Raw genomic sequence first — 27,141 nt, 5'->3', positions numbered from 1 at the left:
TCCCACTGTAAGTCTGTGCCAGCGTCCTGGGCACATGACCAGTGCAGTCACACGGGACCCTGTGCTCAGAGGGCCCCGTGCTTGGGGCTGAATGCTCTGCAGTCGCCGGTTGAAATTCTGAATAATGTCATCCCTGCCTTTGTGTTTGTCAGTGAAGCTGGTGGGACAGCGAAGGGGGTGCCGGGGACCGGAGCCGAGGCCCCCCTCCTGTGACCCCTCCTCCTACCGCCTCCTACAGCAGAAGACAGGAAAGCATTTTGTATTTCAGAACCCTGAACAGCACCCCTTCCTGCTTTTGAACGAGGGGCTCCTGTTTGCATCTGGCACAGGGTCCCGGTTGGAGAAGCGGAGGCCTGAGGCTCAGCCAGCCTGCGGCTCAGTCCAGGCTCCTTGGGGACAGTCCCCACCACACACTGTGGGCAATCCACAGCAGCCCCCGCATGCCCGCACCAGCCTCCGTCTGCTCTCCTGCAGCAACCCCCAGCCACACGGCCACACGGCTCCCTCTGTGCGGGTCCTCCAAGTGTGGTCCGGGCCAGGCCAGTCCTGCGCTGCTCCAGCTCCCGCTCAGATACGGAGACCGAGCGAGCGTTCACCAGCTTCTGCCCTGACTTGGCCGAGTGGTTTTATGCCGATAGAATCTGACAATAAGCCATTAGGACTTGTGTTTCTTTCCAGTTATTTTTTCTAGTAATTTTGTTTCCTTGGATTTTGCAGCTGCGATTGCAGGGGTGGTCCTGGTGTTTGACTTTGAGGGGCTTGTTTGTGCGGCTTCTTCGCTTTGTGACTGTGGTCCCACCCTGGTTCGGTCACAGCCCCTTCACCAGCCTGCATCTCAATCATCCTGGCACTTTGTGCAGATCTGAATGGGGAAATCTCAGGCGCATACACATTCAGGAGAGGCAGTGCCGTTTCCATACGAATGCAAGCGGCTGCGCCCTAGGGCTCTGCAGACAGGTACCTCAGTGGCTGCTCTGGATCAGGCAAAGTGCAGTGTGTGTGTTTTTTTAAAATTTTGTTTTATTGCTTAAGGTATTACAAAGAGTAGTACATATGTCTCCTTCCCCCCCCCCCCTTGACCTTCCCCCGGCCCCCCCCACCCCCCAGTGTCTTGTGTCCATTGGCATGCTTATATGCATGCATACAAATCCTTCGGTTGAGCTCTTAAACCACCCCTCCCACCCCAACCCTCCCCGCTGTAGTTTGACAGTCTGTTCGAGGCTGCTCTGCCTCTGTATCTATTTTTGTTCATCGGTTTATAATGGTCTTTATTATCCATAAATGAGTGAGATCATGTGGTGTTTTTCCTTCAGTGACTGGCTTATTTCACTTAGCATAATGCTCTCCAGTTCCATCCATGCTGATGCAAATGGTAAGAATTCCTTCTTTTTTACAGCAGCATAGTATTCCATCGTGTAGATGTACCAGTTTTCTAATCCATTCATCTACTGATGGGCACTTAGGCTGTTTCCAGATCTTCGCTATGGTGAATTGTGCTGCTATGAACATAGGGGTGCATATATCCTTTCTGATTGGTGTTTCTGGTTTCTTGGATATATTCCTAGCAGTGGGATCAATGGGTCAAATCGGAGTTCCATTTTTAACTTTCTGAGGAAACTCCATACTGTCTTCCATAGTGGCTGCACCAGTCTGCATTCCCACCAGCAGTGCACGAGTGTTCCTTTTTCTCCGCATCCTCTCCAGCACTTGTCGTTTGTTGATTATTCGCAGTGTATTTTTATATTCAAATCATACACCTTCTCCCTAAAAGTCGTGATGAAATCTTCCCGTCATGGATGGAGAATGTGTTTCCGCTGACCTGCTTTAACACTTGGCTGTGGGTCCTCATTTTCAAAAAGGGCAGGCTCTCATTTCTAAAGGCCTCCCTTCCTCCGTGGCTGTGGAAGACCGTCCTCAATACCTGTCCCTGAGCTGGGAGGCCAACCGCGGCCTCAGCCGCCTGTCACTCCACTCCAGATGGTGCTGCTCTTGGGAAGGTGCAAACAGGAAGTGGGTCCGCTTAACACCTGACCTCGGCCTTTGATGAGGTCAGAGAGACTTGGAAAGAATTCTCTGTGCATTACTGAGTGGCCTTTGTTTATTCAATTTAATTCCAAAGTGAGCACGGAGGACAGAGGTGGTGAGCAGGGGGCTGCAGCCACAGGGGCACGGGCCAGCGCTACCACCTTGACCCTTGTGGGCAGGGCCCGGAGGGGCAGCCGAAAGCCAGGGACAGGGACCCAGGAAAGGAAGCCGCTGGAGGTGGGCAAACACAGGATGGAAGAGAGAAAGAGACCTGGGCGCTGAGTGAACGGTGTGTGAAGCTGTGTCTAACCCACTTGGTGTTTGTGGAACTTTTTAGTTGGAGGAAACCCGTTAAACGTGGCAGTAACTTCTGTTATGAAAAAGCTAGCCGGCCTGTGAGGACAGGGCCATTCAGAAGACCTTCATCAGGCCTGGCTCTTCTCTGACCCTTGTGGGAATGACGATAGTGACCTTGACCTTGGTGGTGACCTTGACCTGCTCTGAGCACCGCCCTTCACGCTGTGAAGGGGCAGCGGGGAGTGCTATCCACGCATCCTCCTGAGGGACATGTGCGTCACGCAGACTTGGAAGATGCCTGTGTAGGAAGGTCTGAAAGCCTGCACTCCCGTGTGCGACTTCAGGGGCAGCCCGCTCCTCCCCTGTGTGACATTTCACAGTCAAGGACAAATCGTGGCATATGCCTTCAATTGCATGACTTACAAAACATCCTGTATTTGAAGGAAGCTCGGCCTGCTCCTCAGCAGGGTGGCCCTTCTCTGCTGGAACAGAAAACCAGGAACACGCAGTTCTATTGGGAAGTGAGCAGGAACAATCACCATTCTGATTGAGTTTTTTAAAAAAACATTTTATTTCAAAGGGTAGATAAGGGTTTTGCTAGGCAACAACCAAGAGAACAGTGGCCACGGAACAATCAGCCTGTCTTAATAAATAACAAATGCCTGTGAGCCAGGCTCCACAGCACAGCGCACACTCTAAATAAATAAACCGCCGTCCCAGGTGTCGGCCTGTGGGGAGCGAACACACTCTGCACTGGGACCAGCCACTGCCAGTGCCTCCCCCCTCAGCCCTCAGGCCCCTGCCCCGTCTTCCCGGACCCCACAGGGGCCCAGCAGTGTCAGGGCCCAGAGCTGGGGTGACCGGAATCCCGGGGGCCCTGGGGCTGGCATTCCTGGTGCCCCCGGGGCCCCGCAGGCGTGGATGCTTCCTCGCTGCTCCGTCTCACGGTGGCTGTCAGGTGGGCACAGACAGGAAGTGCCGGCAGTCCTGCTCCGTGGGTCGGACTCAGTTGCGAGGCTCCGTCTCTGGGAAGGGGCTGTTTGCGGGCTGCCTCCTCCCTTGTGCGGCGGGAGCCGACTCTCTTCCACGAGTGTCCTTGGAGTTCCCGCCCTCGGGCACTCACCCCGTTCGAGCATTCTACGCCGAAATACCTGAGAGACAGGGCACCTGAGTGTCCCGCAGCCCGTGCCAGGTGCCCCCGGGCTCCACCATGGCCACGGCACCTCCTCACTGCGGTCCCCGAGCGCCAGGCCCGTCTGAAACAGCGCCGGGAGCTCTCGAGGTGGCTTTTGTGTCTTCTCCAGGTGCATGTGCAAAAGGCAGGAGTAAGTCATTCTTTTCAACACAGGATCCTTTATTTGAACTTTTCCTTGAAAGACAGTTTGTGGACGGGCCTGGCGTCCCTCTGCAGGACTGAGTGGTCAGTGTTCCTTAAACCTGAAAGGAAAGGGTGAAATAGCAGCTGGTCACACAGACATGGGATGGGGGTGGGAGGACAGATGCCCCTGGCCCGGCACAAGCCCCTCGGAGGGAGTGCCAGCTTCCCTCCCCTCTAGGGGGGGCGGAGAGGGAGGGTTCCTGCCCAGCCCTGCCCCACCCCGCAGCCTTGGGCACCAAGGGGAGAGCGGAGTCAGGAAGGGGGCAGGGGCCGGCTGAGCTCTGGCTGCCACCTGAGAACAAGAGCCCAGCTCCCTGAGAACAAAGGAGGCCGTCTCCATCTCCCGCCTCCCGCCTCCCGCCTCCCGCCTCCCGCCTCCCGCCTCCCGTCTCGTCTCCCGTCTCCGTCTCCCGCCTCCCGTCTTTCACTCAGATCTTGAGGGGAGGTGACCAGGATCGATCCACACCAGCCATTTATGGGCAAAGGAAAAGGGGAGCTGGCGAGATGTGGGACGAAGGGAAGCGAGGAGTTGTCTTTCTTCTGTGAGAGCAGCCAGGTGTGGGCGGCAGATAAGCCACAGTGACGTCTGACGCAGCAGCGCTGTAATCACAGGGAGGAGGCCGGGGGGACTTACGGAACTTGATCCCCGGTCGCTGACCCTGGGCAGCTCAGCTCCTTGTGTATGAGGCGGATCAGGAACTGCACCCAAACAAAGACAAGACCACGGTCACTGCCACGGAGACCCCGAGTGCTGCCCTGCCCCCACTGGAGCCGCCTTCTAACCAGCCCATGCCAGCGTCTGCCCCGGACACGTCTTCAGAACATATAGGCCTCGGGGCCTGCGCACAGGCAGCGGAAGCCCAGCCACGGCTGCTGCTTACGAATCCCTGTGGAGGACGCGCTGCTGGCAGTGAGGCTGCAGGAGAGAGTGCAGCCAGAGGGACTCCAGGTGCAAGTCATGTTTAAAACGAAGTGAGCCCAGCCATAAAATGTCCCGGTGGGAAAAGACAGAAAGACAAGGTGACCCACAACCACGTGACACAGGGGGACTGGAGAGCCGCGCAGGGGGCTCAGAGCCAGGCGGGCCTTCAGCACGCGCTCTGGCGGCTGAGGCGGTCGTCCTGGGCACGGCCTGGCGGTCGGACTTGGCGCTCGCTGCCCGCCCTGCAGCCCCCAGGCGCTGCTGATGCTGCGGGTAAACCGAGGACAGCCCAGCCTTCGCCTTGCCGAGCTCTTCGCCTTCATGATCTTTCTCATGCCGAGAGGGCTCAGGACCAGCTCCCAAGTCCAGTCTGAATTTAACTGGTTTTCTTTGTGGGTCTCCAGTCTTCCCCCAAGTATGACGCCAGCCCCAGAAGAGCTCGCGGCCCACGGTGGGCAGTGCCCTGGGGCTCTGAACGGGTCCCTGAGGGCTGTCTGGTTCTGGGACGGGTGCCAGTGGGAGAAGGCAGCGGGCGCTGGGGAGGGTTTGGAGGGACGGCGTGAAACCCACGCAGGCACACAGGACCCAGGACCGAGCCTCAGCCAGAGCCTCAGCCAGAACCTCAGCCAGAACCTCAGCCAGAACCCCGAGGGAGGCTTCAGGTTCAAGTGGGAGCTTAGAAGTCCCTGGCATGTACAGACTAGAGAGAAGGGGCATTTTCTGACATCAATTCTACCAAGTTCCCAGGGGAGAAGTGTGGGCAGGAAGCAGCCTGTGATTATAACAAGCGGGTCACAGAGAGGAAGGGAAACAGGAGGAAAATACTTGCTGTTAGTGTCGGACAAGCCCTCAATAGTGGCGACAATTCTGAAGGACAGAGCTCAACCTCGGAAGCATGAGGAAAGTTCCAGCCTGTGCGCACCCCTCCCAGCAGGGAGGCCCCGCCAGCCTGGCTGTTGCATGCACCGCAGAGGGTTGGCTGGTGGATGTGAGAGCCCGGCCGCCCGTCTGACCACACGCCATGGGCAGTCCCCCTGGCCTGCAGGTGACCGGGCCGGGAGCCCCAGGGGGGCCTGCACTTTGCCTCTCTGCATGGGCCTGCAGCACCTGCAGCAGACGGGCCGCTTCTGCTGCTGCCCTTTGTTTAAACCAGGGAGAGGAAGGGTCTTGGGCAGCGACATTTAGAGAAGTGAGGACACGCCCCAGGCCCAGCGTCCCTGAGAGCTGCCGGAGCCCTCGGGGAAGGTGTCACATGGAGACTCACGAAAGGCTGCTTGACAAGGAGCCACAGACTTACCAGTAAGGCACAGGCATCTGCAAACATCAGCATGTAGAACACGTTGTTCCATCCCGACGGGGAGATGAGCCCGGCCAGCAGAGGGCCCAGGGCTGCTCCTGAAATGAGGCAAGTGGGCACGCTCTGCGTGAGGACGGTCTGGGGTGAGACTGTCTGCAGTACCAGAGCGGGGCTCAGACCCTCACTGATAACTAAGCAAAAGCATGAAAACAGCAGCATCGCTGCCTCACCTGTCAGAGTGGTGAGGGGTGAGAAGCTGAATTATATTCAGTCCTGCCCAGGGCACAATGGGAAAACCTTTTTCTAGACGCAAATCTAAAATATGTATTGTCATTAAAATGTTCTTTTGATCCAATAATCCTATTGAAACATTTTATAATAAAGAAATCTGAGTCTAATGCTATCAGAATACCATTTGGAGAAATGTAAGGTGCGTAGATAATAAGACAGTATCAATGCTAGTTTCCTGATTCTCATCACTGTTCTGAGGTCACGTCAGGGAGTTCCCTGTTTCGGGGAATACATACTGACTACATAGCTGCTGGTGAAGGGGCAGCATGAATGCAGTTTACTCTTAAGAGGTTCAGAAAAAATATGCTTATGTGTCCATAAGTGTACATGTGTGTGGATAGGTGCATGTTATAAGCGTGTGGGTGAGAGAATGGGGGAGATGATAAGGCAGACATTGTGTGAATTCTTTGTACTTGTCTGCAACTTTTCTTAAGTCTAAAATTATGACCACAATTTTTTAAAAAATTATAAAAACAAAAGAAAACAAATATTCCTCAAGATGTGCAAGAATGTCTGCGGGTGGGTTTGGCCATTATTCTCCTGCAGGGGACGGAACGATTGTGAGACGTGTGTGGATGGCGAACTGTCTGACGGGGGAGAGGCATGAACTCTGAGGTTTGGTCTCAGAGATGGAGGTCCCCACTTTACTCCTTTACGTACTGATACTCCCGCAAGTGCTTGCGAAGGGCACTTACTACTTTTGTAACCTGAGATGTGACTGTGGTTTTCTGTGTCTCAGAAGGACTTCCAGGTAAACACGTAGGTTGTTCTCTAACCTCCCAAACACCACAAAATGAACCACAATTGAATTTAAAACTCATAAATCCACGAAGAGAAGGGAGGTGAGAGGGCGTCGGTCCCTGGAGGGTGGGTTTTAAAGGACATGACAGCTGACGTGGCAGGTGCTACTTCCATGTTCTAGAGCAGTGGTTCTCAGCCTTCCTAATGCCGCGACCCTTTAATACAGCTCCTCATGTTGTGGTGGCCCCCAATTTCATTGTTACAAATTGAACATAATTAAAGCATAGTGATTCATCACAAAAACAATATGTAATTATATATGTGTTTTCCGATGGTCTTAGGCGACCCCTGTGAAAGGGTCGTTTGACCCCCAAAGGGGTCGCGACCCACAGGTTGAGAACCGCTGTGCTAGAGGAAGACGCCAGGGAACCCTGTTCAGGGCCAGGCCCAACCAGGCCCAGGAGGCAAGGGTGGGCGGGCGGAGCAGAGGGTGGGAGGGGGGCGGTGGGGGAGGAAAGGGGAGTTGGCTGTGGTCTTGTCTACAGCGCTGTTCCCTATGTCCCTCCGCCCCCCATCCCAGGTTTCTCCTCCACAAATACTCCAGTGAACACCCCCCTCCCCCAACACCCCACTCCTGCAGGCGAGCACAGCTTAGCCTTTGGAGAATCTGCACCAGAGGCTCTGGGCTCCGGGACACCAAGGCCAGTGTAGGGCACAGATGAGTCAGCAGCCAAGCACAGGGGAATGCAGGGGAGGCCACCAGCGTTGCCAAGCCGCTGCCTGCCCTCCCGCACACAGCAGAATGCTGGTAGCCAATGCCCCCCCTGGGCACTGGGGGCATCTCCTCCGGATTCCAGGCGGACCCAGGACCCTGAGCACCAGCAGCGACACGCCTCCCCTGCAGCAGGGTTTCGAACAGGTGCTCAGCGGCTCGTCCTGGAAAACGAGCATGAAGGGCCGGGCCAGGATCCGCCGGTACCTGAGGAACCTCAGCGAAAGCAAATAAGCAGGAAAGGCCGCGACTGGGGAGAAGAAACTCCAGGAGTGTAATCCCCTCAGAGCTAACGGGCAACTGCGCTGGGTCTGAAAACCGGGGCGGTGTCGGCGATTTCACATGACTCGCTCTAACAGCAGCCAGGAGGTAAGAGGAGGCCGCACCGAAGGGCAGGCGAACATACCGAATGTTAACACTATGCGAGCCAGAGGGAAAAGGTCACTAGAGGTCAGACCGTCAAGACGCCTCGGAGAAAGAAGAAAAACACGGTACAGGTGGGAAGGAAAGAAAGGAAGAAAAGGAAATGGAAGATCAATCCAGAAAGTTCAACATCTGCAGAGTAAGTTTTCCAGAAAAACCCCCACAGAAAATAGCAGAAAAAAATGTAACAAAAACAAACTGAGCCCCCTGTGCCAGCGATGAGGGCCCCCGGTGCCCGGGGCACAGCGGGCGAAGAGAGGCCTCAGAGATACAGATGTGAGCCCACGGGGAAACCACGGCCAGACACGAAGGCCATGCGAAGCGCCACTGTGGACTCCTCTGTGGGACACGGGACGCTTCTGCCTCAAACTCCGTGTCGACAAACTCTCCACGTGACAGCAGAACTCAGACACCGTGGCCTGGCCGGCGGGCATTTCCCCTCGAGCCTTTCTCTGCTTCTGCCACGTTGGGCAGCACTTCCGGAGAGAAATAATGAGGGAGACACCGCGGTGGACAAGCGTGTGCGGTTTCCATGGCGACCGCACCCTCGAGGCGGTGCACTGGAGCGGCAGAGCCTGGAGGTCCGGGTCCCTGCCAGGCCTCTGCGTGTGGGCTGCGGTCAGTGGAGGGGTCACACGTGGTTTGGGTGCCCTCTTTCGTCCTCTGTGAGGTTGAGGGGTTCCGAGCTGTGCTTGGGTTTCTCCCACACAGCTCAGCGCGGCCCCTTTACAGATGCAGCGACTCCCTCTGAGGCAGGTACCTCTGCTTCCCTCTTGTTTTGAGAACATCAAGAAAGATGTGTTTTTCTCCTCATTCATTCTTCCCTCTTTTTGAGCCCCGTCCTTGCTTTCTGGCAGCAACCAGTGCTGCCAGCAGCTGTGATGGCCTCTAACAGCGGCTCACAGGGGGAGTCGTCTGACTCACACCAAGGCCTCCGGGACAGGAGGCAGAGCGCAGGCTGCACAGTCCCGTCCACCATAGCCCGGCTTCCCATGAGCGTGACTTCCAGCTGTGGAAATTTCTCGTGGGCCACGTGAGCCGGCAGAGCGGGCCTGCTCCACGCGGGGAGTCTAGCTGCCCGCAGACACCAGCGGGCAGAGCACCCACCTCCCTTTCCTGGACATGTCTGTAGGCCCAAGAGATGCCCCAAAGGGGACGGTCTCACTTTAAAACAAACATCAGAGAGGTGGGCACTAGCCTCATCCAGCAAATGAAGGCACCAACGCTGAGGACAAACACGGGGCTGCTATGACCCTGGGGAGCACAGAAGCTTGAGCCCGAACTCCTAGACAACAGGCGGCCAAGGGCCCACACAGGTGGCTCCGGGGCCTCCGCAGGGAGCGGTCACAGTGCACATGACAGCTCCAGAAGGGCAAGGACACGGCCCGCTGCTGCCAGCCTTCGGACTGGCTGGTGAGAACAGGCTGGTGGTTTCCGGTGCCCACCTGCCCTCTCTGAGGATGAGTTTCGTACTTGACCACCTTTCTGTCCTTCAGAACATGCTACTGAACGATCTCCCAGAACCTCAGCAAGGCTGCTCACACTGGAATCCGGCTTTGGCACCTGTTATTTTTCCTGCCATTTCCATTTCCATAGAGTCTGTCCTGGAGATGACAGCGACACATCACTGGGCCAGTGGGCCGCGGCCGGGCCGGAGTTTGCCGACAGGCGGCTTTATGAAACCCTGCGTGCTTTCACACTGACGAAGAGTTCCGACCAGCCTCATGCCCATGTCGTCTCCGGAACCATCCGGCCAAAGGGGACAGGCTGTGCCCACCCCCTGGTCCCCGGGGCTTGCACGCGCTTCTGCTCTGCTCGTATTTTAAGAAGGCCGGCTGATCCCAACATCACCAAAGCAATTGGAATCGTGGCATCTGTTAATTAGGACGTGACCGTGCGGTTCCCCTGTGACAATTAAATTTACAGCTAAAAATACCCACGTACCTACAGACCCGGTTCCGTCGATGATGGCGGTCACGGTGGCGAGGGCGTGGGAGTTTCCTTTCAGACTCTTGTGAGTCCCCTGAAGAGAGGGAAATCGGTGTGAAGCTCGTCCCAGGGGCCTCAGGGGGAGAAAGGAGCCCAGCCTTCCACAGGGCAACCTACACAAGAACTCAGAGAGCAGTTCTGAGCGTGGGCATCTGCCCTAGAGCCCATCTTGGAAAGACTGACAAGGTTTCGAGTGGCTGTAAGTCCTGCACCCACTTCCCCTGTGCTCATTCCTTATGCTACGTCTGTTATAATTCACCACCCAGTATGTCATTCACTAAAATCTATACGTTATTTGGATAGCATTGGTTTTTTATCGGACCTTTAATCTCTTTCTGTCCCAGGTTCCCGTCCAGGAGCCCACATGACATTGAGTCATCGTGTTGGCTGTGACGGGTTCCCAGGCCCCCTTGTTCCTGGTGACCCCGACAGCTGTGAGGAGTAGGAGGCCCCTCTGTTGGGATCTGTCGGATGTTTTCCTCATGATTAGATGGGGAGAGGGTTTGGGGGAGAAAAACTAGAGGATAAGGGCCGTTTTCGGCCCTTCATATCAAGGGCACACGTGTCGACATGCTTATCACTGTTGTCATTGACCTTGACCCCTGGCAGAGGTCGGGTCTGTCAGGTATCCCTGAGTCACATTACCTTCCTGTCCCACCTGCCCCCCGTGGAAGGAGGTGGCAGACAACCCACAGGCGAGGAGCGGGAGGCTTGCTCCTCTTGGAGGGCCGAGTTTGGCACATGTATCTTCTCCCCATTTATCTATACAGGGAACTACTTTTAAAAGGTTTTTATTTTAGTGCTGTGCTCCCTTCAGGTGCCGGCATATGATACCGTGTGACATGTCTGTCCTCCACGTTGTAGGTGGGAATGGCCTGCCTCCTCGGGTTGGACTGGGGTCTCCGGGATCGGGAGTCACCTGTCACCTGGGCAGCAGGCCCTTCTCCAGGAAGATGGGCAGCGGTCCCTGGGGGTCCCAAGGCCGAGGGTGGTTCCTGCCACCATGGCATTGACATCTACCGTCCTGCACAGGAACTGCCTCTTTACCACAGTGGCTTCCTGTCTGGAACATGTCCTCCCAGGGCTGGGACCCCGTCTGGCTTGTCTGCAGGCCCCACACCAGTGGAGGGTCGGGCACAGGGTGGGCACCCAGAGTGGGCCGAACCCGGGAGGAGCGGGCCTCACTGCCACGGCCCCAGGGCAGGCTTGGGTGTACAGCCCCAGGGCCTGCGAGGCCAGCACAGAGGGGTGAGCCAGACCACTGGCCTCACCTCAGCCTCCTCGTCTATAGAATGGGGGCTACAATCTCCCCTCATTTGCTCAGAAAACTCTTAAATGGATAGATACTGGTCATTTAAAAAAAGTGCTTCTAGCCTGGCACAATGGCTCTGGGGTTGAGTGTCGACCTACGAACCAGGAGGTCACAGTTTGATTCCCAGTCAGGGCACATGCCCAGGTTGTGGGCTCAATCCCTGGGGGGGTTGAAGGGGGGTGGGCGTGCAGGAGGCAGCTAATCAATGATTCTCTCTCATCGTTGATGTTTCTCTCTCTCTTTCCTTCTCCCTTCCTCTCTGACATCAATGGAAGAAATTTTTTTTTAAAGTGCTTTTCTAAACACAGCACGGTACTGATGGAGACCACTGTTGCCAGGGATGGAAGCGGGGGCCACCTCGGCCAGCACTGCCCTCCTGTCCCCCGGCTCCGCGCTGAGACGCGCCCACTCACCAGGTCTGCGGAGACGGCGGTGGTGATCAGTGCGTACGGCCCGCTGACCAGGGCCCCGCAGAGCAGCAGCATGGCTGTGGGAACCAGAAACCACAGGGGATTTAGGGAGCAGAACTGGGCCCCGGGAGAGTCTCAGCAAACCCTAGGTGGGCAGCCTGGCATCAGAAAGGGGTCCTGCCCCAGTGGATGCTGGGAAGGTGGCCCAAATCCAGGGCGGGGGGCTGCCAGGGCCATCGCCATAAACACCTCCTTCAGAGTTGCCCTGAGACGTGCTTGGCCAGTCCAGCCACTTTCCCAAGAGTCAGGCTGTGCTCGGACCCGGAACTCCGTTCTCCCACCTCAATGGACAGCAGCTGCTGACACACCGAGGGGGCGAGAACCCGGGGCACCGAGTACACACGTGACCACACGGCCCCGGGATAGCAAATGCCCCTGTGGTCTGTTGGCCACCAGCAGCCACAGCCTTATCTGCAGGCAGGCCTTCCCTGCCCCCACATGCTGGTCCCCGAGGTACCACGGTGCCCGTTTCTGAAACGCAGTTACTTCCTAAACCGCCCTCTAGTTCACATTCCTCTGTGCAGACGCGTTTGGACCAGGTAGCAGCAACCTCCGTGATATCCCCCCGTTAGCAACCTGCCTCCCCGAAACTTTCCGTAACTTTCCATGGGATCACACAGCCTTCATCCCTGCCCATCCCACTGCTGGCTTGTTAGGATGGAAACAGTATTTCTAGGTGTCAGAGACATGAGCTGGCAGTGGAGTTAAAAACAGTCCTTCAGGGTTACGCAACTGCCCCCAGAGTGGCAGTGACAGGAGCCCGCTGGGAGGAAGGCTGGGGCCTGCCCTGCTCTGCTGCCTGCTCTCCCCTGCCGGGGGTGCAGGTGACATCCGGCCTCTGTGAGTGGCTCCTGGCCACTGGGCACCTAAGGCCCGTCACTGCCCGAGGCAGGTGGCCTGCCCCCTCCCACACTGGCTCTCAACCTGCACATGGGCAGGCCTGGTGCCTGGGAGCAGGAGTGGGCCTCTCCCAACGTCCCACCCAAAGAGGGTCATGGGGATTTTCAGCCTCGCCAAGTGCTCGTTACACCAGCTAAATGCTCCTTTGTTAATTTTTCATTTCATTTCCCCAAGCTGTGGGGTCAAAAGCAGGGCCTGTGGACTCACCGATGGTGGCTTCCAGGCCCATTTTGCTGATGGTGGAGAAGATGTAGAGCTGTGAACGGGCGGAAACAGGGTAACAGTGGGTTACGACAAATGGCTGAGAGAGTGCCCTGGAGTCTGTGCTTCCGAGAAGCCAGGCAGGTGGCTCTCAGGAGCCAGACAGGGGCAGCCCTAACAGAACGGAGGCTCTTCTCCCTGGCCGGGCGGGCTGAAGGCAGGCGTCTGTGGAGGACCCGGCACACTGGCCTTGTCCCCAACACACGGGTCCCGATCGCGCTCGCTGAGCTGGGGGCCCTGAGCTGGGGGACTCTGCGGTGCTTCCTTCTCTGAGCTCCTGGCCAGAAGGACTGGGTTGGGACAGTTCTCCTGGAGTCTAACCACTGACCCCACAGCTGCACTGGGGAAGCGGGGGCCCGAGGCCTGGGGGTCACACGCAGTTAGTTCCTTCGTGAAGGTTCTTGAGTGTCTGTGCTGGGCGGTGCCCACCACCGAAGATGGCAGAAAACTAGGCCTGGGTCTGGGGACAGTCACAGCCCAGCCGAGTGGCAGACCAGATAATGACGATGCAAGCTGGGGAGTAATAATGTTACATGTAACATGTTGTAAAGACAGTCACGATACAGTGTTCCTTTAGCCCTCACACTGACAATGTGAGGTGCTGCTGCGGTCTCCTCACTTTGCAGATAAGGAACCCAGCTGCAGAGCTGAAAGTCCCCTGCCAAGGTCGGCTCCACTGAATACTAAAAACAGTGCGACCTGCTGTGAACATGATGGGCGGGGTCAGCGCTGACGGGAGGTGGGGATGGTGCGGGGATCCTGAAGGGTCAGTGGGAGTCTGGGGGAGGAAGCGGGGAGGCCGGGGCTCTGCAGGCCCTCGGGGTTTGCAGGGAGGTCTGTGCCATGGAGGGAGGAGCCTGGGCCGGGCGGGAGAGCCGGCTGGTGGAGGGCAGAGGGAGGCAGCTCACCGTCGGGGCCGCGAGCAGCAGCATCAGCCCGCAGGTGGAGGCCCTCTTCCCCAGCCGATCCGAGATGACGCCTGCCAGGATCCCACCTGCCAGGCAGAGGGGGGTGCTGAGGGCTGCCTCCCTGGGCAAGGCCCCATGGGGAGGAAGCAGGATATACATATAGTCACAGCGGCGAGAAGGCAGTGACGTCCTCTCCCAAGTCCCCGTTCATGTCCCCGTTAGCAGGAAGCCGCCTCAGCGATGCCTGACCTCGAACAGGCCGATGTGTTTGTGGTCAGACACGAGTGCCCCGGAGGCACCTCCCAGCCAGACAACGGGGGAGCATTGGGTTTGCTTTAGGCCCTGAAAGCCCCCCTCCTCCCCCGTCAGGTTACAACACCACCCGCTTGCCGCCTGCTGGGCACCCGGCTCTGACAGAGCTCAGGTGCAGAGGCAGAGCCAGGACGCGGGAGGGGATGCGCCCACGCAGGTGGTACCCAGGGGGCACATCGTCCTCTCAGGGGTAAGCCAGCTCTAAGAGGTCCCGGGCCCTGAGTGCTCATGTGCCACTGTTTGTACGCACGGAGCCGGGGGTGGTGGACTCACCGAAGATCCCGCCCACGTCAAACAAGGTGGACAGCTCGCCCGCCTCCTTGGCGTCCAGGTGATCTGTTAGACCGAAGGGCGTCGCTGTGAGGAAGGTCCTCACACCACACCCTTTTGTTTCCTAAGCATGATGCACACCGAGGAGCAGCCAGCTAACTCCGATGGAGGAAAGCAAGCAGCCCCGCATGTGGCGGACACACAGAAAGGTGAGAACTAAACACCAGCCCCCCAGTGAGCACTGGTCCTGCTGGGTCTCACTGGCTCCCACTTTGGTTCAGTGTCGCCAGGGTTCCACGCAGCACAGGACAGAAGTGGGGCCGCTAGACAGGGAAGGATCCCCGATCTCCTTACTGCCTTCCCTGTCCCCCACAGACCCCGCCCCTGCTAATATGCCGGTCCCCTCACTGTCCCCTCAGCCTCCCTCCTGTGACAGTCAGCCCTCCTGCTCGGGCTCAGGCCATGTCCGCTTGTCCTCATGACCCTGGGAACATGCAGTCTGCACCCTGCAAACCCACATTCCACATTTCTCCTCCCTGTCCATTCAGCAGAGCCGGCATCTCCGCACCTCTCAGGGGGACACCCAGAAGTTCTGGGTCCTACTTGACCGTCCTTCCCTGACCATCCCACCCCGACCATCCCCATCCCCTTTCAGCCGAGGCTGCAGCCCCTGGATGCGGGACCTTTTCTCTTAGGAACGTCTGGACCCCTCTGGCCTTTCCTGTCACGGTCACACACGGGCGTGCACACTGCTACGGAGCTGGTATGTTCTGTCACCACCTACAGCAGTGAGGGCAAGCCTTTTGAGCGTCAGCATTTTGAAAAACCCTAACTTAACTCTGGTGCCGTGTCACATATAGAAATTTTTTGATATTTGCAACCATAGTAAAACAAAGACTTATATTTTTGATATTTATTTTATATATTTAAATGCCATTTAGCAAAGAAAAATCAACCAAAAAAATGAGTTTGCGTGTCACCTCTGACATGGGCGTCATAGGTTCGCCATCACTGCCCTGCAGCGTCAGCCCTGCTGGACTTGGGAAATAAGACAAACTGCCTGCTCTTCCCTCAAATGGAGCTCGTCCCCAGGAAGCAATTTCCAGGTCAGACCATCAAACACTTATTATCTCAGCTCCCCAGGGCCTCCCTCCTGCTCGCCACCGGCTGTGGCCCAGCGTCTGATGGAACTCGATTTAAACGCAGGCTGCCCTGGAACAGGGAGACCCCGTGGAACCAGCAGCCACGGCTGGGACGGACATGTCAGCCCTTTAACCCCATCGAGGTTAAGACCATGGCACAGAACGTGCCCAGCCCAACTGCCTTTTTGTCTATACATGTCCACTACTCATGTCGCTGGGCTCAGAAGTGTCTCTCACATCCTCACGCATCATGAGCCTCTGCTTTCCAAGTCCAAGGGACCAGCAGCTGAAGGGAGTTCGGATCCCAGCCTCCGCACAGAGCCTAACGCCTGTGCTTCCAGCCGCAGGCACTCACCGACACTTGTGATGTAGAGAGGGAGCCAGAAGAGGAACGTGTAGCTGACCAGCTTTGCAAAGAGCAGACACAGGGAGAACTCGACCACACCCTGAAAGAGAGCGAGCCGCTTATCCCAAGGTTCACTCACTGTGTTCACTTCAATATGCTACCGCGCCCCAGTTTCCCCGACGCCCATAGACCACAGCTCTGGTCTGGGCTGGCACCTCCGGTGGTGGGGAGAGGGGCCGTGTGGCTGCACAGGATGCCTGGGATGCGGGTCCTGGACAACTCCCGCAGGCTCCTACAGCTCACGGCTGCCCTTTAAGAAGAAACCCGTCTCTGCATCAGCTCAGTCAGTGACAATACTCACTGATGTGACCCTCACACCACTTCGCTCTGAGCACTTAGCTACTGAAGTTCAGGATGAAGCGGAGAGTCATCTGGTTACTGAGCATTTCATGGCTATTTCTTTCTCCCCTGAAACCAAAACTCAAACCACCGCACGTTATACAGTGACGGGGAGCACAGAACATGTGCCCATTCTCTGAGGGATGGGGGCTGCTGCGCCCTGCCTGCACCCAGACTGTGGGTGCTGGGGAACCCGGAAGAGCAGTGCAGATCTTCATGAGGAAACGAGGGCTGGAGTTTGATGGCTACCCGACAATGCCTGTCTGTGGTCCCTGGAGCTCTCCTTTTAGAAAGAGCGGGTGCCTGTGAGCCAGTTCCGGTACCGCCTGGGAAGTTTTAGTGAGAACAGGGGCACACCCCCCCCCCCCCCCCGGCCCTCCCAACGCTGCGTGCCCAGGCCCCACCACAGTGAGGCAAGCACACGCCGTCTATGCAGTGACCAGAGGACTCCTCTACGTCCTGAGCTCCTCCAGGAGCTCCGTGTTCAGGAGCTGATGTTTGCACAGGGGGTACCCCAGCGGGAGGGTGTGTGTGACTCACGGCATCCTCACCATGTAGCTGGCGTTGTGCTCAGAGCTCTAATTAAGTGACTCCTTCAACCCTTGAACAGCAGTAAGCATGGCACCAGGCATTGAGCTGATTGACGGATGAGGGAGTGGGGGCTCCGAGGGGCTGACACTTGCTGGGACACCCAGCTCCTCGGAGGCAGGGCCGGGGTGAGCCTGGCCGGGGCTCTCAGCCTGCTCTCTGCACAACCCCACTTGCATTTCTTAACTAGTGTGTACCCCACTTTCAGTAAAAGTATTCGAGGCAGCTACACAATAAGGTACAACAGAAAGGTTACTGGTGTTAACAAGACAATTTTAAAAATAACTTTCTATTTAAAACAGTGTTTCCTGCAGGCCAGCCCAGAGCTCTCTCTCTTTCAATGGCGGGCGGCCAGGCTGGGCTGCAGTGCCCTTGACTGAAAGCAGGTCCGGGCTCCGGGCCCATCTGTTCCACAGCGGGTCCCCCAAGTCCCTTTATGGCTGTGACTGCGTGATTCTACGCTCTGGGTGCGCCCTTCCCCCTCCAGCCCCACACACGCACTAAGGGGCCGCCGGGGCTGCGTCCCTCTGCCCCGCTCACGGAGGGCGAGCATCAATGAATTGGTCTTGGCCGTGTGAGAGCCATGCCGGCTCCATTGAGTACGAGTGCCCACAGGCAGCAGCTCAGGAGTTTCCAGAGCGGCCCCCACGGCCTGGCCGTCGTGGCCCACGGGGCAGGGTTGCTCTCCCTTTTCCTGCTGCTTCTGCTCCTGTGGTGCCCTCACCGTCTCTCTGCTTGCCGTGTTAGAAGAAAACGGCTTCTCCATGTCCTCTGACAGTCCCCTGTTCTCTGCTGAGGAGCCCATGCATTTAACACCAGAAAACTCGGAAGCAACAAGAGATCTCACCACTGCACACCGCCCCCAGCCCCCCACCTTTTTAAAAAAAAATATTTTTATTGATTTCAGAGAGGAAGGGAGAGGGAGAGATAGAAACATCAATGATGAAAGAGAATCATTGACTGGCTGCCTCCTGCACGCCCCCTACTGGGGATTGAACCTGCAAACCAGGCACGTGCCCTTGACTGGAATCGAATCAGGGACCCTTCAGTCCACAGGCTGGAGCTCTGCCCACTGAGCCAAACCAGCCAGGGCCCCCAGCCCCGTCTTGAACACCTTCTCCCCGAATCTCCTTCACATCTGGTCACATACAGGGCCCACCAGCAGGCAGTGCGCATGCCTGTCTGCCCAGAGCCAGGACCAGCCACCTCCCTGCACACAACTCGCCTCATCTTTAACAAAGAACAAACCCAGGTTCTGTGGCCCATCAGCTTTCCGTCTGCACCCTCGCCCTCCTTCCTGGTAGAGCACGGCTCAGTGAGACCAGCTCCGGGCTCCTAAAGCACTTTCATGGGTGAGGAAGTCGAGCGGGCGCACCCCGCAGAGGAGAACGCAGGGCTGGTGCCTCCCCGGGGCCACCTCAGGTCCTCAGGGGCCAGCAGGCTGGGAGGGAGGCGTGAACACAGGGCGTGGAGGCCCAGCAGGGCCAGGGACTCAGGTTTTTCAAGGGATGAGGAGAGGCCTGTTTGTCTATGAAATTTCTGAATTTCTAAATGGAGACAACTCATTTCAAAACTTTTTAAAACATAGTGTGAGGCAGACAGACACTGCGGCCCTGCTCAGGGCTGGGCTGCCTGTGAACTGGCCCCGCTGAGGTTCTGACCTGTGCACTGTTGACCACAGTTGCCTTTTCTAAGGCCAGTTTCATCCCCCACATGCACAGACGCCCCCCTTTGGAAGTCTCCCCAGGCCGGTACTCACGGGGATTTTCAAGGCCCCGGTGAAGCTGATGGCGGCCATGCTGCCCCCGCCCTCGGCTGGGAGGGTGATCACGTGGTTCTGATGGACAGCATACTTCCCGTCCGACAGCAGCAAGCACTGCGTCTCTGGGTCCTGGAGGGGGCCGTCGGAAAGAGAAAGAAGAGGCTGTCAATGCCTCTGGCGAAGGGAGGCCAGGGTTCCTGATGGCTAAGGGCTTCCTGAGAGCCTCAGGGCATCTTGGAGAACATTCTCACCGCAGTCATCGCTTAGAATCATTAGCTTGCCTGTGTTTTTAGAAGGCACTAACTAAACATGCAAAACCCTTTGACCCAGCCATTCTAGGAATCTGTCTGTGAAAAAGAATGTGGACGATGAAAAACTACAATAAATGAATGTCCACCACCATTGAGGAAAACTGGTTAAGTCCATCCATAGTAATAATATACCTTGCAGTTATAAAAAAAGTTATAGATTTTAATGACATGGAAATATGCTCAAAAATACTCAAAATTATATTTTATCATGATCTCAAGGAATACATACATATATTATGAATATTTATATATGCTTAAATATCTCTATATATAAAAGGCTAATATGCAAAGTGTCCCCTCAGGAGTTCGACCGGGAGACTAGGAGTTCGATTGCTTGCTATGATGTGCACTGACCACCATGGGGTGGCGTGGAACGAAGGAAGGCCCTGGCCAGCAGCCAGAAGCCAGCAGCCAGGGAAGGGAGGGGCAGGTGCCAGCCATGGCCACAACGTGGGCTCAGCCCAGCATCTCGCATGGGCAGCAGGACGCCATCCCGAGGGCCGGGAAGTGGCTTCCTGGCAGACATGGCACAGGGGATTGGCCTTTGGGTAAACATGGTCATGTTTATCGCACATGTGATGCTTCAGCATGACGATGACAAGCCCCCAATGTGAAAACACACTGTCTTCTTACGGCCAATTCCATACAAATACACGAACATGAAGAGCTGCCACTTGAGTTTGGAAGTAAACTTTTCTCTCATGAATTATGCTAGCTGTCCAGGTCAAGAGACTAAGTCACAGTTCTCAACCCTGGCTGAGCCCTGAGTCTCCTGGGGCTCTGCGCCAGTCTGGGCGCAGGCTGCTCCCGGACAATTACAGGGGTCCTAGGAGCAGGCCCCAGCAGGCCCAAGGTGCTGCCCCGGCTGAGAACTGCAGAACTCCACGGAGTTTACAAACACAAAGTAGGCAGTGCTGTCTGAAAGGCAGTCATGATGGGGGCTGAGTAACACTCCACTCAGGTCCTGTGGGTCTGAGCTGGGTCACTCCGGGAAAGGGGGTGCCAGGTTTTCCTGCTGAACTTGGGGGACACCCTGCCTGCCCGCCAGAGCCACCTACAGTGTGTGAGCTCTTCCTGCAACACAGGGCGAGGACCAAAGCTCGGTTAGTGCTCAGAGGCCCCTCTGAAAGGGCCAACAACCGCCTGATGGCGTCTGCACTGAGGTTGCCTGTGGTGCAGCCTCTAACTAGGTAACTGTCTGTTTGGTGACAGCTAGTAAACAGACTTTCATAGAAGGACCAGGAAAGGGAAGAGTGACATTTAACCAGAAGACGTGGCCAGCTTTACTGGTGAGTAGCTGCATCAGAACACGGGGCCTGAGGTGTTGCATAAAGGCAAAGGCATGTCTTCAATCAGTCGGAGAGGGCCCGGCAGGCCTGACCCAGAGGTTGAGCATCGCTCTATGAACCAGGAGGTCCTAGTTTGAAAAAAAATCCAAGAGGAATTGAGCCATTTGGACATCGATTAAGACCTGATGGGGTGGACCAAATATTTGTGTTCCTCCCAAATTCATGTGTTGAACCCCAATCTCTAATGTGATGGTATTTGGAGGTGGGCCTTTGGTCAGGAGGGGAGCCCCCTTGAGGGGATTAGTGCCCTTATGAGAAGAGACACCGGAGAGCTTGCTCCTCTCCCTGCTCTCCGTCTTCCTGGCATTTAGCTGGTGCTGCCCCCCGCCCCCTACAATGGGAGTCCCACAGGAACAAGACGCGTCACCGATGCTCGCGGCACAGCCTGACCTGGAGCAGTGCCCGCTGCACGGAATGCTGCAAATACTTGCGGAACGAATGAATGACTGTCAAATTTGATTTTAAAAATGTATAGTAAGCTTAGCCTGCTACCCAAAGAAGCCTAACAAGGACAAATTTGAGATTTACTGATGAAACGCGAGACCCAGTTTTGTGAGGACCCTGGATGTCTGGGACGGGTCCCTGAGGCAGCGACTCTGACCGCCTGCTCAGCGGCTCAGGGATGACTCACCAGCAGCTTCTTCTCGTCGGGCAGGGCTTGCTTCTGCAGCCGAAACCTGTGCATGCCATTCTCATAGCTTTTCGGATGCTGGGAGGAAAAGAATTAGTTAGAGCGAGGACTGAATCCACAGCCAGAAATTACACCTCACTTCACTGTAGCAGGGATGCAAGGAGCAGAGAGCGAGTCCTTACCGCCACCAGGGTGGACGAGCAGGCGATGTCCTTCGGATCTGAAAAATCAAACATGCAGTCATGTGTGAACCCGGGGCCAGGCGTGTCCTCCAACACAAAAACTAAATCAAAACAAGACCCATTTAATACTTTTACTCAAATTAACAGCAATTTCAGAAAAAAGACAATGCCCGAGGCAGCATGCCTGGTGGGGTGAGGGCGCAGGGCGGCCACCCCACAGAGAACCCACACCCCCTGCCCGCCCTCCGCCCCCAACAAATGCGAGCGGCAGGAGCATGAAGCCTGCTGTGCGATACGGAGAACAGGTCACACGTGACCCCAGACACGCCGAGCGCACGCACACCGCAGTGACAGCCACGCGAAGCGTGTTGGAAGGAGGACTTCCGGGAGGAAATTAAGGACAGGAAAAGCATTTCAGAACAGAAGGTTACAGGGGACATGGGTAAGGAGTTGCTGAGCGTATAGAATGAATTAGAAATGAAAATTACTGGGGACCAAACATCCATTTTAAAATAGAATAAAGTGCCTTTTATCTAAATGCCAGGAGGAAGGACACGTGAAAGAGTAACAAAGCTGGAAGCTCAGCTTTCCATCCTGTGCCTGGAAATGACTCTGGTGCATTTGGGCACCAGCGGCCAGCACAGCTGTGGGGCGCAGGGGAAGCACGCTCACCTCTCCAGAGTCCGGAGGCTGCCCTTAAACAGCTTGCTCCCTCCCCAAGCCGAGGCTGGTCTTTGAATCACTTGGTGAAACAGTTTAACTGCCTCGAAGCAAACTGAGCTAATGGGCTTTAAAGTTCCCACAGCTGAGCTCCTCCCCATGTGACACAGAGGGTGACCCAGGCCTCGCCGAGCACTTTCTGAGGGACTGGAGGCTCCTCCACGCTCACCCCACGCGCGTCCGCAGGGATGGCACTGCTGGTCCCACCTGACATGTGTGGTCGCCACTAAAGAAATGTCAGCAGCTCACCCGGGGTTTTCCGCAGCCACCCTGTGCCCCGCCCTGTGCCCCGCCCTGTGCCCCGCCCAGGGCCAGCCAGGAGGCCTCCCTGCTCCCGAGGCTTGGCTGGTGCCTACAAGAGGGCTTCTCCCGGGCCTTCGCCTGGGGGACATGAGCACACACGACCCTTGGCTGGGACACGTCCTAGAGCCGTTTCTCAGGCAGACACGAGGGGCCCACAGGTGGGTACCCTGTCTTTGGGGCCTAGCCCTGGGCAGGAAGAAGGAGCAGGTCACAAGGAGGGGGCACCCAAAGCTTTCGCTGCTCAGCCCCACACTCAGGGAGTAGGGAGAGGTGGGAACAGAAATGAACCAAGAAACCTATATGATTTTATTAAGGAGTGTCACCCCAATAAACTCAATTAAAAAATAAAATTTAAAAAAGATTATCATCTAAATAAAAAAACCTATTTTTAACTGAACCCATCCCAGGACCTAAGGGATCCATGGCCAGAGGTTAAGAAAGCCTGACCGGTGAGCTGGCACCTGGTCACACCCAACATCCCCATTTGCTGAGTGACCTTGGGCAGGTCTGTTAGCACCTGAGCCTCAGGCCCTTTCCCTGGGCAGCCACACGCCTGGCCCGGGCCTGGAACACAGGAAGCACGCGGGATGCGGTAGCCACTCCCTCTCACTCCTGAAAATGTCCTATTGATGACATGGGAAGAACAGCTGCAGGGAGTGCGCTCACTCGTTATTAGGAAGAATCTGAGAGATGTCTTCATTCCAACACAAATCACAGCCAACCTCAGATTTTAAATCGAGGGGCAGGTGTGACCTCAGAGGCAGAGCTGTGACCGTGGGAGACACTGAGGAGAAAGGGAGACCTGCAGCGGGAAGGCAGACAAACACCAAGTCTGGAAGGTGCCCTGTGGCTGTGAACCAGGGATGGGGGACCGGCCTTAGCAGAGGCTGGGGGAGGAGAGAGGAGTAGCCAGGGCAGTGGGACAAGGAGAGCCAACCTCCAGCAGCGATGAGCCATCCGAAGGAAGTGCCAGCTGTGCAGAGTGACTGCAGGAACAGGTACTGAGATCAGGTACTGAGATGAGGTACTGAGAGAGATGAGGTACTGAGATGAGGTACTGAGAGAGATGAGGTACTGAGATGAGGTACTGAGTGAGATGAGGTACTGAGATGAGGTACTGAGATAAGGCACTGAGAGAGATGAGGTACTGAAAGAGATGAGGTATTAAGAGAGATGAGGTACTGAGATGAGGTACTAAGAGAGATGAGGTACTGAGATGAGGTACTGAGAGGGATGAGGTACTGAGAGGAGGTGCTGAGAGAGAAGAGGTACTGAGATGAGGTACTGAGTGAGATGAGGTACTGAGATGAGGTACTGAGGGAGATGAGGTACTGAGATGAGGTACTGAGGGAGATGAGGTACTGAGATGAGGTACTGAGTGAGATGAGGTACTGAGAGAGATGAGGTACTGAGTGAAATGAGGCACTGAGATGAGGTACTGAGATGAGGTACTGGGGAGATCAGGTACTGGAGGACCAGGGCTCTGGTGGGAGACCACAGTGCACTGAGGACACTGCCCCCCAAAGTATGGAGCATGCGGGAGAGGAGGCCAGGGGTGGGGTGAGCAGGGAAGGATTTTGGTGGCACCAAGAACAGGGATAGGGGCCTCACTGGGGAGCTTGTGGAACCTTGAATACAGTTACTAATAAGGCGGGAGGCTAAGACTGTCGGTAAGAAAAACCACCAAGCGGAGGAACGAGAGAGCAGAGACAGGAGGGAGGCCGGGCTCGGCGGCCAGGTCCCGGTTCCTCGGCACCTCCCACCGCCGTCAGTGCTGGCTTGCGGCCAGGAGAGCCAGGGAGGCAGAAGGCACAGTGTAGGTCCGGAGGTGCTCACCTGTCCCCCACCTGTCCCCCAAGATCTCGTAGGACAGCCTTACGGGCATGGTCCCTAAGAGTGGACACAGGAGGAGAGAAACAGAGCCCTACGGTCACCACAGTACGGAGTGGGAAGCCAGCAGGGGGACCCCTGGAACCAGAGGAAGCTGACAAGAGGTGAAGGGAATGATGGGAAGGCAGTTCCAGGAAAGCCCTCTGTTCAAAATCTCAGCTTCGCCCCTCCCTCCCCAACCTGACACCCCGCAGGAGCCACAGGAGTGGTGGCTCAGTGGGAAGGAGCTCTCACTCATTTGATTACAAAAGACCAAGCCAACGCTTCCTCATTCTTGGAAATCCTGCCCCGCCCGGCCCTGCTGATGGACCTGCATGGGGATTGGCCCAGATCCCAGGCCAGGCCAGCAAGCAAGCTCCCGCTCTCTGCCACCCTCCGCCTTCCCCCAGCACCAGCCTCTTATCGGTTGAGGAAGAGAATAAAGGTCACTGTGGACTCCAGACGTCGGGCAGACAGTGCACTGCATCCAGGGAGCCCTGGGCTGGCGAAGAGGAAGTGCCTGGCTCTCAGGTGACTAATGCGTGAGGGACGCCCTGGAGAGCAGGCGGCAGGACCCAGCCTGGAGGAAGACAGGTGGCACAGAGGACCTTTCCCAGAACTCGGTGCCACTCGGGTCCAGTTAAAGGTGTGCGAGTCTGAGCGCCCTGGCATCTGGCAGCACCAGCTTCTCCATCGCTGGCACACCTAAGAACCTTTGTCCTGCTGGGCCTCTATTTTAAAAATTAATTTGAAATTCAATGAAAAGAAGTTTGGAACTGAGTCTAGAATGGAACACTCTTCCCCCAGGTAAGATATATGGTCCTAAGCTGTGCCATGGTTTTACAACACTGTCCAAGATACACCTTATCGGAAAGCACACAGTCTGGGTGAGCAGGTGCGGGCCGGCACCGCGCCCCTGGAGGTGAGCGACGTGGCAGGCCCGAGGAAGCCGCGAGACTCCCGGACACAGGAAACCCGCATGCCGGATGCTGCAGGGCAGGGGGACAGGTGGGAGGAATTTCAACCTGTTACTCCAGAAACCAGGAAACAGCAGGAAATCCAGCATGACCAGCAGAGAAACAGCTAACGGGGAAGCCTGCACCTGAAGAAGGAAGTCTACCTGGTGTGGGGGGAGCCAGGGCAACCACACACCTGCACAGGACAAAGCAACAGCCCGTTCTCTTAGCAACGCATGGCGCAGCCCTCCGGGGGTGGTCCTCTCTCAGGCCACGGGTACTTACGCTCAATGAGGAAGAGGAAGCACACGATCCCCATGGCTGCCACGATGGCCCCGGGCACGATGAAGGACAGGCCCCAGCATGTGGACACCCAGTAGCCAGCAATCAAGGACCCCAGGATGTTGCCCACTGAGGTGTGGGAGTTCCAGACCCCCATAATCAGACCTCGCCTGCAACACAAGACACAAGGCAGTAAATGATGTCCAGAAGCTCACGTGGGCCCGCTGTGTGGGACGTGGCATTGGTGCCACGCATGAGAGCTGGTCAAGGACTAGAGGTGGTGCAGGAACTTCTGCAGGACGCAGGGCTGGGATGCTTGCAGAGAACTGGGCTTCACCTCACCTCACCTCGGAGACTTAGGTGTGTTTACACATCTCGCTCAGAGCTTCTTTATTGATGATTTAAAAGAGGAATGAGTCCTTTTCCTGAAGTTCTTGGAAGACCCCAAATTTGAATGTGTGCCTCTGCAGACTAAGTCCAGTCGTTTGATGAACTAGCCCATCAACACGAGTTTCCGCTGACTGGCCCAATGGATGGAGTAGCTAAGTGAGGCTCAGGGAGCTGGCTTCCCGTTCCCGTTCCCCATTTTCAGTACCTCCCCACACTCCCTAAGCCTAGCCCTGGCCGGAGCTGTGGGCCACACAGCATCACTGTGGCATCTGGACTGCAGTCAGGCCACCAGAGGCCGAGCGCACCTCTGCTCCCAGGCGCTGGGTGACTAGTCAGGACTTGTCACACTTCCATGTGCCTTGGGTCTTATTTTTAATGTGGCCTGAAGCAGGGTGTCCTCTGCACGTCTCCCAGGCCCCCACGAGGCCAGAAAAGGCCATGCTGCTGGTCAGCTTTGCAGAATGACAGACCCACCCCGCCCACAGCAGGGTGGGCATCTCCTGGAACAAAGGCCACCTGCATTTCAGAACCTCTGGTCCCAGAAGTTTTAATGATTTTATTTCATCGACTAGTTAAAGTGTCCCCCCCTCCCCCACAATAAATCTAAAGAAAAACTGAAAATAAAGTATTTTTTAAAAAAATCTTTTACAAAATAATGCTGCTGGAAACAGGGTGGCCTTTTCTCACCTTCCTTTTTAAAACCTTTTATTTTTCTGTGACAGTTGCCATTCAATGTTATTTTGCTTTAGTTCCAGGCGTACAGCAGGTGGTTAGACAATCACTCACTTTACAAAGTCTCACCTTCCTTTTCCAAACCAGTTGCTGAGGCAGGTGACGACGCTGGGCCAGCCGGTGGTCTGCACCAGCCCGTTGATGACCTGTGACAGAGGGTGAAGGGAGGCTCAGCTCGCGGGGAGCACTGCTTCAAGGGGGCTCACGGACGCTGCCCTTCTCCGCACGTTTGGGAGCACAGCTGGCGCTCCCACAAAAGAAGGGGGTCAGACCCTATTTGATGTGAGGCCCAAGAGCCAAAGATTTTAATCTATACTTATAATTACAGATCTAATACATGCCTATGGTGAAAATTTTAGAATAAGTGGGGAAGAGAAAGAAAAGGAAATTTCTTGCTAGAAGATGAACTACTATTAACAGCCTGGGGCCAAGGGGTTCAATCGCTGTCTAATCCAAATTTTATAAGAAGAGAAAAAATTGTCTTCTTTAACTAGAAATGTGATAGTCCTATAAATATGGCTTGCAAATTGCATGCTTTCACTTCTTATGTTGTGAAGAAGGCACTGTTGTTAATGATACTCTGAAGTGAGATTAACTTTGATCTAAAGCCT

At 56.1% G+C, this 27,141-nt stretch overlaps 1 protein-coding gene across 1 annotated transcript in view; it reads right to left on the bottom strand.

Annotated features, from left to right (window-relative positions):
* Positions 1-2,869: 2,869 nt before the first annotated feature.
* SLC37A1 (solute carrier family 37 member 1) overlaps positions 2,870-27,141 on the bottom strand; it is a 42,022-nt gene continuing 17,750 nt past the window's right edge. The window contains exons 7-20 of the mRNA XM_081088008.1: positions 26,600-26,676; positions 25,412-25,578; positions 21,279-21,316; positions 21,097-21,174; positions 18,803-18,934; positions 16,066-16,156; positions 14,572-14,634; positions 13,987-14,072; positions 13,025-13,073; positions 11,861-11,934; positions 10,091-10,169; positions 5,920-6,017; positions 4,335-4,399; positions 2,870-3,759 (exon numbers count right to left, since the gene is read on the bottom strand). Of these exons, the coding sequence (XP_080944134.1) occupies positions 3,744-3,759; positions 4,335-4,399; positions 5,920-6,017; positions 10,091-10,169; positions 11,861-11,934; positions 13,025-13,073; positions 13,987-14,072; positions 14,572-14,634; positions 16,066-16,156; positions 18,803-18,934; positions 21,097-21,174; positions 21,279-21,316; positions 25,412-25,578; positions 26,600-26,676 (1,113 nt within the window). The 3' untranslated portion in view covers positions 2,870-3,743. The remainder of the gene's footprint in view (positions 3,760-4,334; positions 4,400-5,919; positions 6,018-10,090; positions 10,170-11,860; positions 11,935-13,024; positions 13,074-13,986; positions 14,073-14,571; positions 14,635-16,065; positions 16,157-18,802; positions 18,935-21,096; positions 21,175-21,278; positions 21,317-25,411; positions 25,579-26,599; positions 26,677-27,141) is intronic.

Source organism: Myotis nattereri, assembly GCF_964212035.1.
Source record: "Myotis nattereri genome assembly, chromosome: 3".
NCBI classification, from domain to species: Eukaryota; Metazoa; Chordata; class Mammalia; order Chiroptera; family Vespertilionidae; genus Myotis; species Myotis nattereri.
Note: the sequence above shows the minus strand (reverse complement) of the source record. Positions and strands in the feature narration are given on the sequence as shown.